The following is a 21,416-nucleotide window of genomic DNA, read 5'->3' as shown; positions in this document are numbered from 1 at the left end:
TGAACTAAGGTGATGGATTGTTTAACAAGTTTCCCATCGAAGATATAAACGTGCGTGCATAGAATTTCTGTTTCAAACCGCTGCAGTCGATGAGCAGCATTAGTGACGTAATGAGTCACATGCGCGAGTCGTGTTTTCTAAACACGTGACTTATTCCGAAGTAATCACTTGAGACTTGGTTGGAGTTTGCTCGACATATTATTGATTAGGTTTTAGGGTCAAGTCAAAAAGAAATCTTTCTTTGTTTACAACATTTAGGTACATTGTAACCTAAAATACCCAATGTGGTATAGATTTACAGGCAAGATACCGCATAGGTAACTTGCAAATGCGCACTTACATACGGCACAATTACTTAAATACGGCAAACTTGGTACAAGAAGAATTTTCATCAGGAAATGATATTTCCGCCTTGATATTCCTTCACGATTTGGTTTTACGTGTTAACTTTACTTAGATATTATAGCAAATGACAAGGCCATGAGCCTTTCTTCAAAAAACAAGCTTTGCCATATTCTCAAACTAAATTTTTTGCTGAATGCGCAATTCTCTGGTGACCTCTGGCGACGATACTTCACTCAACATTATAATAAGTCTTATTGCGATTCATGGTTATTTCGTTTATTGTATTCATCATAATTCCAAAAACATCATCGACTCACTCGCACAACGACAACATAAAAATGTCACTCCTGTTGAACTTTGGTTGTCAAAATTCCATAGAAAAAAGGAATTCTCGCTTGGCGTTACCCAAGCGTATAAAACTCATGACACGAGAAAAAGGTCATTTTTAGAAGCACACGTAATAATGCAGCTTTATGACAACACAAGCAAAGCGGGACTGCAACTTCGAATATGATTGACACGATGTGAAGAGAGTAGCCGATGTGCTTGAAACATTAATAGTTGTAGCCTCGACCAAAGCCACCTCGGCCCATACCCGGGGGCGGGCCCCTCATTCCTGGCGGGGGTCCAAAACCGCCCCGCTGCGGTGCCATTGTGCCCGGGGCTGGTCCACCAACCCCATGCATAGGCCCCTGTAATCCCGCCGTTGGACCACCGGGGCCACCCATGCCGCGACCGGCAGCTCGTCCAGCGCCTGGTCCGCGACTTGAACCTCCCGGCACGCCGAGTCCTTTCTGTAAGGAAAGAGAAACATTGGTTTATGATTGCTGCTGTGTTTCCCAAATGTTAGTATACTCGTGAACATTACATTCAAATATGTCAAATCATTAACATGTTGAGTGTCAGAATGTGCCGTATTGGTAAGTTGCCTCATTGCACTTCATATTCTTACTTTGTTCATTCGATTTCATTACAATTACAATTAATTGCTATTTCTGTTTCCGTTTCAATCTAAATATGGTTATTACTTTTACTGGTGCCTGAGCAGATACGGGCACTAACCACTGAACAAGACCAACAAAAACTATTTCAATTTAAGGAAAAGAAAATGCACAAGAAAACATTTGATTCGCACATAACAATAATAACGAGAAGACACAACGTTATTACATGGGGATGAGCCAGACTTAAAAACTGTGATAAGATTTCGCATTTTTTCAATCCAGCTTGTACAGGATCACAAAAAAATACACGAGCATGATAATGTCAAATATTGTGATATTGTACGTTGCGCGATGAAACGGCCTTTATCTTTTGGTGCACATTATGGTATCGTTCTAATCAACTCATTTCTGATCGAATCTTGTTCAGTATTCGTCTAAATTGCCTCGGCATGATTGACAGGTGGCAGATAGCCAGATACCATATCAAAATGACGAAACATAACATGCACGACTTTGAAAGTGAAGAACAATCTTTATAACGCAATATTCTCTATTGGCAACAGTTCTGGAGCACAGTGTAATGACCAGGCAGTTGATAACAGCTATAAAAAAGCTGGATTCTGGGAAAAATCTGGATTCAGCTGAGCATTACTTTTACCCAAGCGGCTATTCTTACTAAATATGATCCGCACGAATCTTACCCCTGATGGAGGCGGTCCTTCAACCGACATCGACACCAGATGTTCTCCGCGTAGAAGCACAAGCCCCAGAGTCCTTTTCTCCTCTCTGTCAGTGGAACCTTTCTTGGGTCGAATCCGACGGAACTCGTCACAATCAACAAGAATTAGGTTCATGTGTTTATCGAAAGCTTTGAAGGTGCCGATGAAAGTGCGACCATCCTGTGCAGGATACACAGAAAGAAATGATCAAAATTACTGAACAACGTGGTACAAGTACAATAAACTGTTTTTAACTATTTTTTGACTCTTCACGACCCTTATTTAGGTCGTGACCCATACTTTCGGAACCACTGTTTTAGGATAATTTAAAACTTAACATTGAAATTGCTCTAAACATATAATGTTCGCCAGTAACTACACACTGCTTAAAGCATCGAATGAATGAAAGAAATCATTCGCATTCACCCATTTTGTGCCGAGATAGGCAACTTTAATGCACTTCTAACAAGGCTCTGCATAAAGAGTGTGAATGCACTCAACAAGCATGACTACTCAGGCAAATAAAACTACTAATACTCAGACTACAAATAAAACTCCCTATTCTGCACTTTGCTTGCCTTAGTAGCAACTATAAAATCAAATGCAAGGTCACATTTGGAGATATTGGAATGTCCTTGCCTCAACATAACCTGACAAATATTTTGTAGTTGGAATTTGCAAGAGCTGGGAGTATATATTGATTTCATTCTTGTCACTAAAGTATTTAAAAATTCAAAGGGGAAAGTACAAAAACAAGTTTGTCTACATCAAACAGTGCTATTCAACAAAATAACTGTTGAAACTGAACAGTGGAATAGTTTTGAAAATATTTCACTGAGTAGGGAGTTTAATGGTTATGTTTGGGAGAGATTTCGACTCTACACGAAAAAACACAGTGTGAAAACAAACAATTTAAAGCACACTAATTAATTGATTGTTTTGTTAAGTTTTGCATCAAATGAAAGGTTGTGCATACATATAACATATATAGAAATAATTATAATCATTCAGTGGATTACACAAATAACCTATCACACTATAACAACATAGATAGGTCACTCTGATTATATCAGTGTTGACGTATGATATGTAATTAAAATAAACCTGTTTATTACAATTATACAACTAAATTAAAACTAACATAAACCATTTGATTAATTATTTATAACGCATAACCTTTCATTCAAAACTCTTGTTAGTTCCCTAACTGCAAGCCTGCAAGCAAACCTTTTGTTGTTGTGCACCGTGATTTTGCTTGATGACGCCAAAATCTCCGCTGCACGCATCACAATGACTGCTACAATGTTTACCAAATAAACTGACACAAAATTTTCCCACAATATCATTGTCAGTTCAGCAAGGCCACACTATAAACTAACAATGACAACATTTGTCACATAAACAATCAGAGTTGAAGTAACAGGAAGTTTAACACATTGGGAAATTTTGCATGAGAACAAAATCAAGCTGAAGTATGTACGTGGTAAATCTACAGGTAACAAGTTCCATATTACAAAAAGCAGGAAATGCAACAACAAAATCAAAAATTTCCTAACTCACAAACAATAAAACAAAAGCATAGCAACGATTTCTTTACTGAAACCACTGTAAACGGGAAACAAAAATTGTCATACAAAAATAATAGAGACAAAATATATATTCAACTGTCAAGCTAAGTTTGTGACAAACTCAACTGGTGTCTATAAACTGATTGTTTAAGGTTTACATACCTATGCTATAAATGACGCTATCTTATAACATTATCTGTTACAATTATTATTGAGGTCATATGTATACTTCATCAACGTTGTATAAACTCTTCAAGTCTTTTACTAGTTTGACAATCATACATTTACTAAAGAGAAAAACAATCCTTGAATTGTACAAACATATAAATGAAAAGCAGTATCTTTTTACACAATAGCTCTGTTTTCCCAACAAAATGGTAGCGAAGGGTTAACAAAGCAACCAGCCATGAGACAACCAGTGATTGTAACGGCATTTAATCAAACTACGGAATTGAATTGTGAGAAGACCAATTTTAAAAAGCTAGATCTCTTACTGTATGCCTACCAACTACGTGGAACATGGTAGATTCATTTTAACCTACTGTCGTGGAATTTCCCAATTTTGTTACATAGACACAAAAGCAAATCTTTAACTGACATTACGAAATGTTTAGACAATAGAAGGGTGGGCAAAGGTGAACAAGGTATTATAAAGTGCTACAATACAACAACAATAAGATGTTTAATCAAACAATGATTGAACAATGGAATCAAATTACAATTTAAAACAACTTTAAGAGCTCTTAGTTTAGGACAAACACATGTGTAAACAATGAATTAAACATAACTTCTATTGAAACTGTTATCGGGAACTTCCCCGATTTAAATAATGTTATGCCGAGACAATTGCAAAATTTCAGATGGTAACACTTCAGACAAATGTTTTACATATCAACTAGGCCTACACTAACAAAAAAACTTCTATGAAATTGTACTGAGCACACATATTCTTTACCTTTTCAGTTTACGCAGTTATAATAAATAGCCAATAATTGAACCAGATAGACCAAAATAATACCTCTGACTAAAACCAACAAGTCTAGGAAGAAAGAGCTTTCAAACCGGATTGGAATCAGATTTTGTTATCTTATCAGAAAAAATGTTCACAAAAATTTTTTTTGTATAACAAATTTATTTTAAAACAAAATTAACAGCAAATATAAAGCCTAAGTTTCTTTACTTGGATTTAGGCTTTGAAATGAGTTAAAATTTAGCTTACCTGCAGAATGCATCGCATACGGTAATTGATATGATTGTTTAACTTTGAACCTCCGCGAGGTGGCTGTAAATAAGATATATTTAAGTAATTTTAACTACAGCTCCATCATTAAAAATATTATTAAATTACTTACCATTGTAAATGTCCAGAGCTTGCTGGTCAGAAAAAGTCTGTGAGCATGCCGCGCTACCAAACGTTAACTTTAGCACATCGACATCAACATTAATTTTTCTAGATTTCTAACCGTACCGGGAAATCATTTTTTTACCTGAATGTAAATGCACACAGTATATACATACCATCGTAATTCGTACCCATAATGAAAATTTACAAATACGAAAATATATCAGTTGTCAATAAAATGGAATTTTTTGCGAATAACGAACTGCAGAAAAAGTTGTACGCACTTCGATACTTATTCTTAATGCTTGCCGCTTTTTACTGAATCACTGTAGAATAAAACATCTGAAGAGTCTTGATACATAATACAAGCAAACATGCCGATCTAAAACCGAGGCACCGATCCTCAACCTTTTAAAACCATAGACTGGTTTCGTTTAGTTGAAAAATAATTTTGTTGCGTGGAGCCGTGGACATACAAAGGTAGAAGGGCATTACAATGAAACGAAATGTTTGGACAACAATCAAAGCATTTTTTCGGTTAGCTTCTTGGGAATTTCTGAGTCAGGCTGCATTTCTTATACCAACTCATATCAAACCTTATACTGTAGTGCTTTAAATTGACTTAAATATTTTCACCTAATTTTATCGTTTACTTTTAGTAATGTGTTTCATAACACACACTAATTAGTTCTCGTTGACGTCTACATGGCTGAAAATGAATTGCCGTCTGTACACTTTTTTATATTTCCTACTTTTTATCTACTTTTATGTATTTATCGTGATTTCACGTTCTGCTATGTTATTTTTCTGAAGAGAGACTATATCATTTCGCAAGTAGTCAATGTTATTGTTTTGCAAATAAAGGACTTATGAGCCTTTCGGTATTAGTTATATAGTAAAACTAGCCACTACGTCTTGGTCAACATCAACTATATCAACTTCGTCTCTATCCAAACTACAGTTTCTATTGCAGTAATCGCGTCACTTTACACGCCTTGTTATATTTTGTCTATGTTAGAATGGTTGGTGGCCTCTGGGCCATATATGGCTTTATTGCCAGCCTTCTAGCGTGTAGCCTATGATCTCAGCGACGAGCGCTGATCCATAAAGCGTAGAACAATGCTCTTCAACCTTTTTTGGTTTGGTGAACCCTTACAGTTGTTGTGACAAACTCATGCATCCAGTTTACTTAAAAAGTAAACTGAGGTAAAAAGCGATATGAAAAATCATTATGCATATCATCATGTCTATTAAACCGAGCGGAGCTGCCGAAGTTTCACACACTGTCGGTGAGAGTTCGATTATGGCTGCTGGCTGCTTGTGAGTACTATTGCATGTCATAAAACAGCATTCAAACAAATATTTATGGTTTATTTTTGCTCACAGAAAGTTTTTGTAAAAAGTATCTGTTTATTGTGACAAGTTTGTGATGCACCCTTGTATACTTTTTCGTACTGGCGCACCCGATGCGTATTTGGGTGCACCCTAGGCCCTAGGGTGATCGGTGACCCTAGTGTGACCGGTGACCCTAAGGTGCACCGTGCACACCGGTTAAAGGGCACTGGCGTAGAGTGCTATCTAAGTTGCGCTCTGGCAACATCAAGTGGCCAAAAGTGTATATTGTGCAATTCAGTTCTTTTCTATATTCATTGAAGCGATATTGTGCTTGGAGCTGCAGCGCAATGTACGATGTCTGTGTTACCATAGTTTGACTATGGTCTAACCTAGTCAGCTTGGTATTATATAGGCTTACCATAATTTTGTGGCTTAAAAGCGGGACGCTTTCGACATATGACGTCACAATAACATTTTTATCGAATACAATGAAATAAATAATAAAAAAGATCACAAATTCTTCTTCAAGAAGTACCGGTAGGCTACACAGAAAAAACAATAATAAGAATATGCTAATGTTCGTGTATGGCTTCTATGTGGTATGCCTATGCTGGCTGACTGAATGCCAAACTGGGACGTTTGGCCGACCGATCGGGACGCCGGGACAAGACTTTAAAAAGGGGGACTGTCCCGGCTAAAACGGGACGTATGGTAAGCCTAGTATTATACGATTTCTTTGGATCCTGCTCAATCTATAGTCGGATGTACTAATTTGGCGTGTGTCAACCATTCAAGTCCAAGTCGAGAGTGACATCATCAGGTATATTATGTTAATCGATACTCAGAGATTGTTGTGATGTGTTATTAGCTACTATAGCTAAGAGGGAAAATCTAAAAAACCGATGCCTGTACAGCAATCAATACTTCAGTCTTATATCAGCATATAATTTTTTCTTGCGATAAAGTATTTGTAACGGTTAGATAATATTGCGCTGTTCCCATATCGTGACAAGAACTAAGCCAATTCTAAAACTCTACTGTGTTGGGATTTGGTTACTTTCCCAAAACACAATCATGTCACAAAAGTTGCCATGAGAGAACTTGTGGCCAAATGCTAATCTTTTGAAACTGCAGCATGAAGCTTTACGCAAAGAACAAACACTAGACATTGAGTATTTGAGTTTGATCTTGAGGAAGAAGGCGAAGACGTTGGGCTTATAGTTTCTAACTCTCCAGCACTTACCGCTGGACTTTTGCCCAATTAACTTCCTCCAACTCCATAAAAGTAAAAGCAAACACTTCGTTTTCATTGGCTGGTATATTTTGAAATTTCTTGTGCGCCAACGAAGCGTAACGATGGTTCGGCCGCCAAAAATCTTTATTGAAACTTTATGGGAAAGAGTAAGAAGAAAAGCAATAAATACAACTATATTATTGAGTTTTGCATCAACAAGGATAATTACTAGCCAATGAAATGACATCACAAAAGAATCACCTTATGACGTAGTAACAAGAAGAAATCAGTGCAAATTATGACATCATATCATCACTAATCAAGTATCGTAAGAATCAGTAACAAAATGACATCAAAAATGATTCTGAGTGTTTATAATAGGAACAGTGTAAAAACCATTGAACCGCTCAAAGATGGCAATGATTTTGTTTTATATATAAATGACAGCTGTTGGTTTTCGAATCCAAATTCTAAAAATAAGTCTTAAAAACTTGGAAGTTGAATTTGTTCTCGAAACAAATCGATTAAGTAACAATGCAACGTTTAATTATGAAAACGATACATCAATGGTATTTCCGCTAATGAATCGAATACAGTCATCGATGTGTCAAAGACCAGCAACAATTTCAACTTTACATAAGTTTTTGGAGAAGATAACAATAAAACTTTCGCAAAAAACGGTGATCAGTAGAAAGATGACATTTTTGAAAACGATTATGACTTCACAATAAAATCTTAAGACGTTTTTCTCTTGGATTAAGGCATCGATGAAAGAAAATTTCGTCTACAAAGGCAAGTGCCGCTGAAGGGAATTAAACGCAAAAAGCAGCACTAAAATATCCTTTATTGTACCTTCGGTGTCGACCGCTAGCGACCAAAATGAAGTCGAGTTCGCAAAACAAGAAGGAAAATGCAATTCACAGCCACACACAATCTAGCACAGAAAATAATGACAAAGCAATAGAGAAATGCAAAAGAACAACAAGGGAACGACAAGACGTCGATGTTACATTACAAATGTTCCGCTATCAACTAAACGATAAACAGGGCCTGAGCATTAGCATAGCAAAGAGACGTGTTTTCATGAGGTGCTATTTCTACAATTAACCTTTGCGCCGTAATTGCACACATCGTGGTCAACTACACAGGTCAGAGAGTTTAAACTAACACTGGATGTCACAACGGAGGTATAAAACTAGCCATTTTCGGCTTTATTTAGCAATCGATCCGATCTTGTTGTGTGGCCTGACTTGACGTGTCAATTACCCGCAATAAGTTTCAAAATCATTCGTAATTATGACTTTAGAAGTTTACTACAATATCATAGAAACCAAAATAAAAGAAACGAGCATATTTTCGTCACCTGACAGAATTTCGAAATTTTGAACAAACAATCAGGATAAAATAACTGAGGAATACTTTCACCGTAACAGATGGTCAAGCGATTTCTTCGCCTGCGTCAAAAACATTTGAAAACTATCGTTGACAAAGTTAATATCATGACACGACCTAAAATTCGTCTCAGTAACCTTCTATCACCAAGCATAATTTCAGCTTAAAATATCGTCGAATTCTTGAACAAGGTTGTCGAACATAGATCCTATATCGTCCAGCATTTGACGAGCTTTGGAATTTTCCACTTCCTCCAACGTTTCCCCTGCAACTAAATTATGACGTCAGTTATTACTTCCGCCAAAATATGCGTCGAACAACAACGTAAAGTTTTACAATTGCACCGAAAAGCATTCTAAATAATTGTTGTAAATTACAAACAGGGTACTAAGTTTAACCTGAAAGGTGACCCTAGATTTACCCAATGGTAACTCAAAAATAATTGTTAGCTCTTAATACCGTATCACTCCAAAGCTAACACTTACTATAACTTTAACACGCTTATTAACTTAAGTTTCATTTCAATTTCACTCTGTAAAGAAATCGTACCTGGGATAACTGGTTCTGGTTGTTTTCGTCTCTTAGGTTCCCGTACACTTGTTTTTCTAGGTATCGGTGGAGGCACTTTTTCTTCTGCTCCCGTGGTACTGCTAGGTGCAGGCTTAGCAGACATTTTTGGGGGAAGTTTTGGCTTTGCTGGGGCAAAGTTGGGCGGGGGTTCTGGTAAATCAAAACCTTCCAACACATCCTGAAGGGAGTATTCGCCCCAGCCTGCTGGTAGGGGCTGTTCTGAAACTCGGTCGCCTGTCGGTAAATAAAAGTTTGATTTGAGATCGTCACTGCCTCGTCGAGAGCTGCTCAAGCCAGTCACTTTCTTCGCTATTTGAACTTCAGATCTTTCGACGTTTACCGCCACTGATTTAGGCACGGCGTTGCTGTCATCCCTATGGGTGACTGAGGTCGGACGACGCTTCACGGTGCCCGTGTCTTGGTCAGCTTCAAAACAAGTCCTAACCTCCCCGGGAGAGGGAGGGGTCAACACATGTTGAGGGAATGAAGACGGAAACGCCGGTGGGGTTTCGTCATGGGGTGACGGGAGCCCAGGGGGAGGAGCGGGCCACTCGAAATCATCAAGAGGGTCTCTACTGGGTTTTGCCGTCGAAACAGCGAGTGATGTGAACCCTATATCAGGGATAACATCGGGGATTTCCCTTTCTTTTGGGGCCACAATTTCAGGAGTTGGCCAGGGGCCAGTTGTCGTGACAACAGGGTTAGAATCCTGCGGCACGTGCGTTGTTAAAACTTCAACAATTTGCTTCGTTTCACTTAATGGGGCAAATTGAGGCTGTTCATGGAAACTGCTGGGTGGGGCTGGGTTAGCAGGTAGGGGCGACCTAAGTGATTGATCAACCACGGCCTGCTGTTTCCATCCTTCTGCCTTTCGTTGTTCTTCTAATTTATTTTTCTGGTCGATCTGATCGAGAACGCTCAGGTCAAATCGCTTTCCTAGCTCTCCCTTAAAAGTTTTCTTTACGACTGACGTCGGAGAGAGAGGATTGTCGCTGCTGTCACCCGGTGTCAGTTCACTACGACTGTGCGGTTGTATTGGTGGGTTAGGACTTGGCCGTTTCGCTACTTGCGGTTTCTTCATGACGGCTGGCTTACTTGCAGGGGCTGGAGGGAAGTTTGGTTTCGGGGTAACGACAGGTTTCCTAGAGGGCTCGCTTTTTATTTCTATGGAAGTCGAGACTGTGGACTTGGTGATACTTTCATGGGGCTTATTCAATACGGGTGGATTTTGCATTGATGCTGGTTTGGAGTGAATTTGGGGTACATTCTCCAAATGATGTGTTTGAACCAGGGACATGGTGGCTTCAAACTTCGAAGAATGGTTGCTGATTGACGACTGTGGTTGGGAATTCAGTGGGTGCACATTGCCCACTGGGTGAACGAAATTAGTGCCGACAGGGTAATTTAAGGCACCAGTGTGCTGGAGCTGTGGCAAAGGCACGGGTTTGTGGGCTGGGACGCTCCTAGTAGGTGGAGGTGGTGCACCCTTAACTTGTGAGATGATTGTTGGGGCCTGAATGCGTTTAAGTGCAGAGTTACTGTGAGGGGGTAACGAGGTAACAACATGGTGGGTTGGTGAAACAACAGTAGCCTCTGTCGGAAACCGAAATACTTCATTTGATCGTTGAACTGGAGATTTTGGCGAAATTGGAGTTCTTGGTAAACTTCTGTTGGTGCTGCAAGATGCAAGAAAAATTAGTGATAAGCCATTTTAATTCTTATCCACAACAAATCAATGAAATAAATTTCAATAAAACAGAAAGTACTTCACCTTTCGGGTTGTTGAGAAGATTCAACTTTCTCAAATCCATCCACATTCGGATCTTGCGGACTGGAAAGGGGCGACTCCTCCAAACTAATAGATGAAATTCGCTTCGGTGGACTTGGCTTAGGTCCACGATTGCTATTGTTACGTTGTACCTTTTGGGAGTGTGAGGTGGGTGGTGGAGTGGTTGGTTTAGCTTTGAAGCTTCGCTGTAAAATTAGAAAAAAAAAACTTAGAGTAACTTAAGAAAGTGGAAACTGAAGTAAAACTGGACATCAGCACAAGTGATAGGCAGAAGTGATACCAGCATCAATAGAAGTCTATTTTCGATCAAGTGTGATTTCATGAAGGACATTATAAGATAACCAACTAGAGCAGTTGCGGAAATATATTACCTGAGCTTGTATTTCAGCTAAAAATTGTTGATTCGCGGCAATATGCTGGGGTGAAGGTACGGGCTGTGAGGCGTTGTGGTGAGGAAGAATGTTTATCGGTGCCACATTGGGCCTCAAACGAGCATTTTCAACAACAGCAGGGTGAATCGTACTCGAATTGTGTGGGGGTTTAGCTTCTGGTGCTTTTTGAACATGCACTTCTTCATTTTTGTCGATAATCTGTTGCCTTTTGTTTAAAGCTTGCTGTAGTTCTAAGCTGAGACCTGGTGATTCCTTGAAAGAAGCGAAAGCCTTTTTCGGCTTGGTCTGCACTTGAGGTTTTTTCAACAAAGGTTGCTGAAAACCTTCAGTTGGTAGCACTCTCAAGCCTTGATGGTGTGGTATGCTGGTGCTTTGCTCTTTACTTCTCTGCTGTTTGTAGCCACTTCTGTCGGTGTAGAGCTGGTAGGTTTGGTTAAGCTCGGTGATTCCTAATAAGAGTTTCTTTTGATGCCCAAGTTTTTCAATCCTCATTTCCTAAATAAAGACAGCAATAGTAATCGACCAAAAATCTTACCATCAAGTGGGGAACAGACCTGGTCATTCACAAATACGAGCGTTAGTGCATTTAGTACTAGTTCTTGTAACGTCAAAACAATAATAGCGTGAATAGGGATGTCAGTTATGAGTACATGTAAGAATCGATCAAACGTCTACTTCCTGGCTGTTGCTTGGTATGCAGCGTACAAGCAGACACATTAACACAAAAACAATAAATTCTTATTGTAGGTTAACCTCCTACATACTTCTACACCACTTAAACTCACTACTGTGAATGAATGCAAAAAGTTGTCAAGCGCATCTCTAAAAATCTTGGGTTCACAAATAATGCTCGACATGCAATGGATTCTCAGTTGATCTGGCGATTGTTAAACTTTCGTGATTTAACTGTGAATGGGTTAAAAATTTGCTTCGTTCAATTTTCTTTTTAACTTAAACATCGATAAATACTTGAAGACGCTTATATGTATATGGAGTGATATATTACAGAAAGGTAGGTCACGCAGTCTTTTGTCCTATGTAGGTCACGCAGTCTTTTGTTAAAGATAGGCAGCTCGTTTGGAGAATAGATTCAGATTAGAAGGTAGATTTTGATTAGGTCCAGGTCACTGTGTTATAACATTTAAAACAAGTTAACAAGAAACCATAAAAAAAAACTTCGAACGTGCGATTTATACCCGGTGAAATAGTGATTGAAATGGTGAAATAGAGCCTTCATTAAATGAAAACACAGGCAGTCAAATATCGTTTTGTGCAATCAACTCAAAGCACCACATGTTTAGGAAACGAGAAACCGAGTTTACTGTACACAAAATAATTGGAATATGGACTGGAAAACACATTAAGCAAGTTTTCGCGCCCATTTTTGAATTTTGATATACACGATGGTCCGACGTACAGGCGAGTGAAACACGAATCGTTGTATACTTTTTCTTTGTAATCAGACTGTTTCACCGTAAGTAGGTCATGCTTGTATGTTAAGATTAGCTGTTAGCCTGCTGCGTTTGGCTTAAAAGAACTGGTAAAGTATAGCGGGTATAGCGAAAGGTCGACTTGAACGAGTCAGGGTTGTATTTGAGGTTAGATTTCGGTTAGTTTAACAGGAAAGTGTGAAAAATGGCTTCGACCGTAAGATTTTTTCCGGTGAAACAGTGACACTTTTTTCTTTTTTCTTAACTTCATTGGTAAAATGAGAGCGGTCATATGCAGATAGATAACTTCCGTAAAATACGGAAATCTCAGCGCCGATGTTCGTGCGTTACTAGATTTCACATAAAAGAATCGATTACTTCAGTGTGAGTCGAATGAAATCGATTATCCTGTTCGGTTACGACATTCTTAGACAAGAATAAATTTAGGTTTGTCCGTATATGCGTGCGTATATTCTAGCGGCCGAAATAATTAGACGAAAATGCTTAAGAATAAGTTCTAATTAATTTTTCAATGTTCCAGCACACCATATTGATGTTAGGCTGATTTATGGTAACACTACAAGCGATGTGGAGTTTCTTAGGGTCATAAATTTGCGACGTATTGTACAATTTTAAATAAGTAAAAAGCAATGTCCAAAAAGTCTGATTTTTTTCCTCGCAATAAATCGTGACGTAATTGTTGCTTTCAACAAAACTATATAAAAAAATCGACTGAACAAATAAAATAATATATTTGAAATACTTCGCAACAAGTAGAATGGAAATTGCACTGCGTCTTGTTTTACCAACACAGTCCTCACCTGCAGATCTTCCCACGTGGTTTCCATCAATTTCTGGATGCTATTCACTCTACTTGCTTCAAACACGCCAATATACTCCGGGAGCCCAGCCTCGGCAAGCCACTCAGCCACTGATCTCGGAATATTTTCGACTGCCCGGCTTGGGGGCGACTCCGTCTTCAGAACGCTAATTTGAGCCGTTAGCTTCTTACGATGAGGGGGTTTAGAAATGCCAATTGCGCCGAGATCGGTGGAATTGCTTCGGGCTAATGTGGCGAGATCGTAACCGTTATGGATGAAGTTATGCGTGTACTGTTCCATTCCAAATGAATGCAGCCAGCGGTATACTTGTTCGTCGGACGCAGACATCAATGACTGCAAACATGGCACCGTGTTAATGCTAACGGCAAAAAAATGCAACTGTAAACAGTAACTACGCAAACAGTAATTATGACACTATAGTGACAAAGCCATTAGCGGGAGTTAACACTTTGCTAGCTTCTACAGAGGTTATGGTTTTGGCTGGTTCAATTCGTTATACACATGACGTCACAGCACCTGCTTTGGTTCCAAGGAATCCACACTGTTGTTACTTTTAACACTTCCTGATGTTGAAGCTGATAAAAGAAAATGAAACCTATTTATAAAGAAGCTACGTAGATATATAGCTTGTTGAACTGATGCAAATCTGTACATTTTAAGTGTAAACTACTCTGTGTCTTTGGAGAAATTAGCAAAATTTGATTTAGCAATGGTATGTTGTCAAACGGTCATATTAACCCCAAAAAACAACATAAAATCTTGTACCTTGTCTCAACCACCGCGGCATTTTCAACTAACTCAAACCTAGATCACTATCGTAATCAGTCTGTAAAGCTTTGTACAGGAGATAGTTTAACACAGATACACTGTCATGTAACACTGACGCTCAGAAATTCTGACTACCTCTGATAAGCCAGCCGATAACAAAAGAGGATATTGCAGCAATTAATCACCTGACTCTGACACGATTAATAAGTCACTGCACGGTACTTAACAAAAATGACGAAAAGTCTCACAGGCTACAACGTCCTGTTTTCAGCAAATTGCATAATTTTTGCAAATGATCATAATTGCACCATTAATCATTGCGCGTTTGGTTGTCAGAATGACAGAAACAATGGCATTTAAAGCGTGTGTAGATACGTAAATATGCTTATGACAGTCATTGTTTGTATGTCGGGCCCTGAAAGCTCTTACTGAGAAGTACATCATTTGTCTATAATGCTAACAGCATGCACTTACTTTGCTATTGGAAAATTCCTTTCCAAAAACTAAATGTCTTTAATCCTAAACTTTTTGATTTGAAACTGCTATACTTGTCTTTCTATTGTGCTGATTTTAACTGCATGTAATCTTGCATATAACTACGAGGTTTAAAGCAAAAATTTGCAACTAATTCATTTTTCTTATTATCTTACCTAAAAACAGCCGCAGTCCTTTCTGAGTAAGCTATCATTGTATAATAAATTTATGCTTTCAAAAGGTAAGAAACTCTGTGAGAAACCATAAAATGTCTCAACTTGATTTACTTAGGACTATGCTATATCAGCTATACTATACTATGCTATACTATGCTAAGAAGGTTTTCAAAAGTGGTAGTTACCAGAGGCTCCAATCTTAAAGATCCTCATAGATAAATGATGATTTCCTACGCAATACATAAAACAGACGGTGCAATTACGCGAAGAGACACCAAACACAGTTATTCTAACAAATAATATCAGGAAGTCGTGCGTTGATGAGTATTATCAATGTCACGTGGTAGGCACCCACCAATCACTTTTCTATGCTGCTGCACAATCTTTGAAGAGTCGACGAAATGCGGTGGATGACTCCGAGCTGACCCGTACGATGAGGCTGTGCTGGACGGACTAGACAGTGACGATTTTCCAAGAAGCACATCCTCATATCTGGAAGGACGATAGCAATTACAAAGGCCGCAGTGAATAAAATGACATATACAAATCATACTTATTATGTAGCTAGGTACCGTCATCATTCGATCTTAACGCTATTCTCGTTATCATATTTTATTACAAGGCTGTACTGTACTAAGAAATTATTGATTTTCTGACGTCATTGCCAATCAAGGTATTTGCAGTTATATCGCAAAGTTTATAAATATAGTTTTGCAACCTCTTTTAAGGCCTTTTAAAACTCAGCCAATTCGTAGATACAGTAATGTTCCGTAATAAACGTTGATTTACCAGAACTATACGAAAGTAAATGCAATAGATATTTTGAGATTGGTACATCGTCAGTTTTTGGTTATAGAAAACACGGCATTACAGGTCATGTTATACCCAGGGTTTGCAATGTGGGGCCGAACCATCTCCTGGGATGCCCGTGAAACCGTAATTGGGGCATCCGGGGTGACAGCTGGGGGCTTGGACATTGGCTGGCTGCATATGACATCATCGTAGCTTGGATTGTTGACGTTAGGGTTGACCAATTGCACCTGAGTAGAAGAAAATAACTTGCGTACAAAACGGGTGCAAAATTTGAGGGAAACTTGTTTCTAACATTATCTTAAGTTAATAATCCCTGGGTAACCGCAGAAATTAAGTGAGCATAAAATAATAAAAAAACAAAGAAATAAATCCCTTTCTCACTGTGCATTTAAACAATTTAAGCTCGATTACAAACCGACAAAACCCAGACAAGCATTAAAGCAGATTCCACCTTGTTTATCAAATGATGGGACGGGTTGCTCCTAGGGTCCACGTTGATGTACTTTGGTGCAACGTGGAGAGGTTTCGAAGGCGATGAGTGAGACCATTGCTGATGATGATAATGTGGGGAGGATGGGAAGTTGGAGGATGGATGCCAGTGAGGAACTTCATCGTCGTGGGGATGGATCCCGCTGTCATCAGATCCTGATGGAACATGAACAAGTGAGACTTGAATTTTTTCTATATGACCACGTGTTTGTATTTTGTTGTTGGGTTTGTGAAGTGTTTCTTTATTTTTTCTACATAATTTTTTAAAAGGAAGTAATGCCAATTTGCTGATAAAGCTAATAACATGCACCATATTAACGTCCCTTCACATCGCCTACAGGTTTAGTTTAGCGCTAAAGACCTTGAACCTCCAACACATCAAAGAACACAAACAGAACAAGCAGCAGATAAACATCTAAAATGACGCAATTCGGTTCCACATGTACCCACCGGCCATGCTGTTGTTGTGATTGTGATGATGGCATGTTTGGACATATGAGGCAGGAAAATAACCAACACTGGTACGACTATCAGCAGCACCGTTGATTTCGCCCTTCCATATTCCGTTAGAATTTTGCTCGATTACATTGATGAATGTGCCCTTCGTAAATGCTAGGCTGGTTTTGTCATAGATGTTCTTGAAGTCTGTGATTGCTACCACCTGTAATGATGTGTAAAATCGTTAAAACAACACAGGGTTGCGCACTCTGTGTAAGTGAACTTTAAGCAATGCCAGACAAATTTCACTTGGGTTCTCTTAAAACTGAAATGCACACAAGTAACTGATTAATTAACATTAACAAGTTAACATTAACAAGATCTATCTCTCTCACCTGAAGAAAAGTAGGCTGTGCTTCGGAAAGCTTTCTTATTATGTCCATAACGGTTGGTGTCTTGGATATTTTCTTTGCTAATTCCAAAGCAGTTTGTCCCAGCCCACTTCTGCGAGTTGTGTCAATCCCGCAGTCGATGAGCAGTTGTACGATCTGATGTATTTTGATTAAGAAAATAATTAATCAATGGTGTACTAGTGACATTATCAACACATGTTAACAGAAAAAATCAAACTAAAGACGACAAAAAGTTTTGCAACACTATGTGAGTGTGATATTTGTTATATACTAAAATAACTATGTATCTTTGATGCAGGTGATTTACTGATACTGATTGATTTATTTATTTACAATGCGGTTTAGTGTGTTTGAGTAAGGCTATTTGCATTATGACTTACGAGACATATCAGTTGCGACGAAAGTGTTATTTCAACAAAAATAAAGCGTCTGACCACAAAAAATCTAGCATAAAATGTTATGTACAGAAACCACAAACAAAAACCGCAACTATTCCTAAATTTGACAGATTTGTCCACGTTACCTCTGCTCTTTCATTTGCCACAGCTTCATGCAAGCACGTTCCCGTGGAGGTTTTCCAGTTAATGTCAAGTCCGGCTTGCAAGAGTGATTTTATAACTCTGGTGTGGCCATTCCTAGCGGCCAAATGAAGTGGACTGCTTGTAGCAAGGTAGTCACTGTCCGAATTTTGCAGACGATAATGATCAAGAAGTGATACACTTGCATTGCTCGAAACAAACAACTCGACAACCTAACGTTAGGAAAGGAGGGTAAATGTCACACACAAGTATAAAAAAATAAAGACCACAGGCAAGGTGGTTATTGTAATTTCAAGGCACTGTGTAGTCTTAAGTAAATACAAAATAATGTAAATTGCCCAACATGTTTGTGATTTCAGGAGAATAATGATTAGTCTAAATAATACGCCTGAATAAAGAACCATTTTATGTATATATTCAACCCTTCTCTAAGTAGCATGCAGATACATCCAAACAACGCCAAAACAATGCAATGTGTTTTCAAAACCAAAGGATTATTAAACCTCTCTTTATAAATATATATTATGAGTTTACACTAGTATGGACAAAAGTGTCATTCATACGAAGAAGTACTTTAGACCGAACAAACCGAAGTGGTTTTCATTGACGTGATGGGGTCATGTTACATGTTTTGACACATCTTTTACCCGATATTTGGTGAAACATTTAAGAGTATGTTTTTACAACAAACACAAAAATGATCTTAAATGACATAAACCAACAAACTCGAGTGGAATTGCTTTACCTTTGTAACCAAACGTGACCTTAAATCAAGTAAGAGGGTCAACAAATTGTTTTTTCAAGCATGATATGTACAAGTTAAAGGCATCAGAAGCTGTTTTGATTACCTCACTCCTCCCGAACTCGCAGGCAAGATCCAGAGGTGTGGTCCCATCACTAGATCTCAGGGATGGATCTCCTCCATACTGAAGTAGAATTTTACAAACCGGAAAATGTCCGTACTGCGCCGCAAGATGCAATGGACTGAGGCCGTTCAGCGCTTGGGCATTGCATTTGGAACCTGATTCAAGTAGGGCGGCTACTAACTCCACTTTACCCTGACAATAGAAAAAACTGATTACATTAACAAGCACAAACAAAATTTGCAATAAATCTAATTGGATGGAAACAATTATAATATTTACTCAAATGAAAACGTTCATTAACACAACTGGTGCATATTTTATGCAAAAAGAAAATGATTTTGTCTTGTTACAAAATGAGACCGACCCTTGCAAAAATACATGTCTCGAACAAACTATGCGTATTTAAATCTGAAGTATATATGGATACTAATATAGTGGTGTTTGTAACGGTGTCAATACACATGTTGATGTGCTCTGACATATCAAAAACAGGTGAGCTGTTCATACATTTAATCTATTCAGCTGTGCGTGGTTGTACATATTAAAAATGTTGTCTTACAAGTAACCTTTTATGTTTGAAGATGAGATTGTCGATAAGCAGAACAAATCACAAATACCCTTTGGGCTTTTTGTGAGCTCAGGTAGATAAACCTGAGTTTAGACCACAAAGCCGCAACAGACTACATGAAGTGACATGTCACTACAATGGCTGATTACACTGTTAAACAAATATATCTCTATCATTTATCTATGTCAAAGAAAGGCTATCTTGCACTACAAATAGTAATATGCTATGGGGACAAAGGTCTTGCCATCTTAACAAGACAAAGTGACATCATTTATCAAAAGTTTAACGATATTCCAAATAAACATATTCTCATATGTTTATACCAAATTAACTTTGATAACTATTATAAGTTTTTAAGCCATTTTTGGTAAAGAATATCTGTGTGGTGTAAACTTGGTGCAATAGGCTCAGCAGCCTAACAGACAACAAACGAAAGACTACAAATTAATTCTTCAGTGATAAAATGCCAAAAAAACGTTCACCGAGTCCCAAAGCACGTTTGTTGGTTTAGTTCGATAACATTATAAAAGCAGTGGCGAGATTGTTGGGATTAAGGGCGTGTTAGGCGGCTGATGTCATAATATTAGCTCAGTGAAGCATGTCATCAACCCACCTTCCACGCGCAGTAATGGATGGGTCTCATGCCTTTCTTGTCTTGTATGTCCACCGAAGCATTTGCATCGATCAGCAGACATGCTATCCTGGTGTTGCCAGACACTGCACTCTGATGAAGCGCACTGAAGCCTTCGCTGTCCTGCAAAAAAATCATACTAGATGATAATTTTTGACAATAAATCCGTCAGAATTACAAATAAAAACAGCAGAAAATAATTTTGGTACAAGTAGATAATTTATATGAAATACAAATTATTCACATCGACAAAAAACAGCATAGAGAAAACATTGGGCAAAAATTCCATATATTATACCTGGTGATTTATGTTGACTTTTTTCGATGATCCCAACAGCTTTCCTTTCCCTTTTTGGATAAGCCTTTGCACTGTTGGGATATCCTGGGACTTAACGGCTTCCAGTAAGTGTTCCTCTCCCTTTCCCATGCTTTTATCTTGCTTTATCTCATCATTTCAATTGCGGTTTGTTGCGGCCCAAACGTTTCTTTCTAGATCCGCCAGGTTGGCATGATTCGGCTAATATTTGCTGTTCTATACATTAGTACACATCAGGCGTCTATTTCATTATTATCCTGGTCCTAAGATAAATAAAATCAAGCAATTTAGCGGCAGGTTGCAAACGCCAAAGCTAACACAAACTGAATGTGTAGAAGTTGCATTCGCACCTTTTGCCGTTGAACGTGTTTGAGGCAAAACGATTCTCTATCCTGGTTACAAATAATCTCTGCAATGCAGTGTAGATATTAACAGAAGCGTCATCAAGTCCAACAATTTATTCGGTATTTTTTAAAAACCGACTGCCCATTTGCCATTGATACGGTCGAAGTGCTCATGATATCAAATGGCAGGGTTGAAATTCTCAGGGAAATCGCCGCTTTTTCCCTGACTTTTTCTCCGCTGCCAATGGCATTCCTAAGCCTTGACACATATTGGGTTTCACCCAACCCGAAACAACGTTTAAAACAACAGCCTTGCAGTGGATAGTTTGTTGCTGGCGGTTAAGTGCATGCCACTGTAAACCACTAATTTTTTACCCTGCTTTATTTCAGGTGAGTACCGGCTATTCGTGTAAAGACCAAATAAAGTCGGCGAGCGTCTGGTCTTACTGCAGATTTTTGTACAAACTGCAGCCAGCGACAATCAATATTTAATAACGAACCCACGGCTGCACTCAATGCATTATGCAAGGTCCACTGGTATAGCTTTCACAATTTTCGGTTCGTTTCAAATTTCCTAAAATGCTTCTACGCTTGCCAAGTCATACAAAATAAAACTCGAAATATAATATGATCAGTCACTTATAAGCGCTCAATTCACAAAGGTAGTCCTATGAGAAAT

General features: G+C 38.5%; 2 protein-coding genes across 2 annotated transcripts; both read right to left on the bottom strand.

Annotated features, from left to right (window-relative positions):
• Positions 1-605: 605 nt before the first annotated feature.
• On the bottom strand, positions 606-5,003 carry LOC143460635 (small nuclear ribonucleoprotein-associated protein B-like). Its single transcript, XM_076958223.1, has 4 exons — positions 4,929-5,003; positions 4,796-4,858; positions 1,991-2,188; positions 606-1,139 (listed from the first exon to the last, which is right to left on the bottom strand). Exons 1-4 carry the CDS (start codon positions 4,929-4,931, stop codon positions 900-902), a joined length of 504 nt encoding a protein of 167 aa, XP_076814338.1. The 5' UTR covers positions 4,932-5,003; the 3' UTR covers positions 606-899.
• Positions 5,004-7,552: 2,549 nt separating this feature from the next.
• On the bottom strand, positions 7,553-20,652 carry LOC143459394 (uncharacterized). Its single transcript, XM_076956535.1, has 15 exons — positions 20,376-20,652; positions 20,060-20,200; positions 18,861-19,070; positions 17,997-18,224; positions 17,456-17,608; positions 17,073-17,283; positions 16,585-16,778; positions 16,206-16,360; positions 15,676-15,812; positions 14,419-14,477; positions 13,882-14,235; positions 11,610-12,125; positions 11,221-11,423; positions 9,429-11,125; positions 7,553-9,150 (listed from the first exon to the last, which is right to left on the bottom strand). The coding sequence occupies exons 1-15, from the start codon at positions 20,502-20,504 to the stop codon at positions 9,038-9,040; spliced, it is 4,500 nt and encodes a 1,499-aa protein (XP_076812650.1). The 5' UTR covers positions 20,505-20,652; the 3' UTR covers positions 7,553-9,037.
• Positions 20,653-21,416: the final 764 nt, after the last annotated feature.

The sequence above is a fragment of the Clavelina lepadiformis genome, chromosome 5, assembly GCF_947623445.1.
Source record: "Clavelina lepadiformis chromosome 5, kaClaLepa1.1, whole genome shotgun sequence".
NCBI classification, from domain to species: domain Eukaryota; kingdom Metazoa; phylum Chordata; class Ascidiacea; order Aplousobranchia; family Clavelinidae; genus Clavelina; species Clavelina lepadiformis.
The sequence above is the reverse complement of the archived record's forward strand: the minus strand, read 5'-3'. Positions and strand labels throughout refer to the sequence as shown.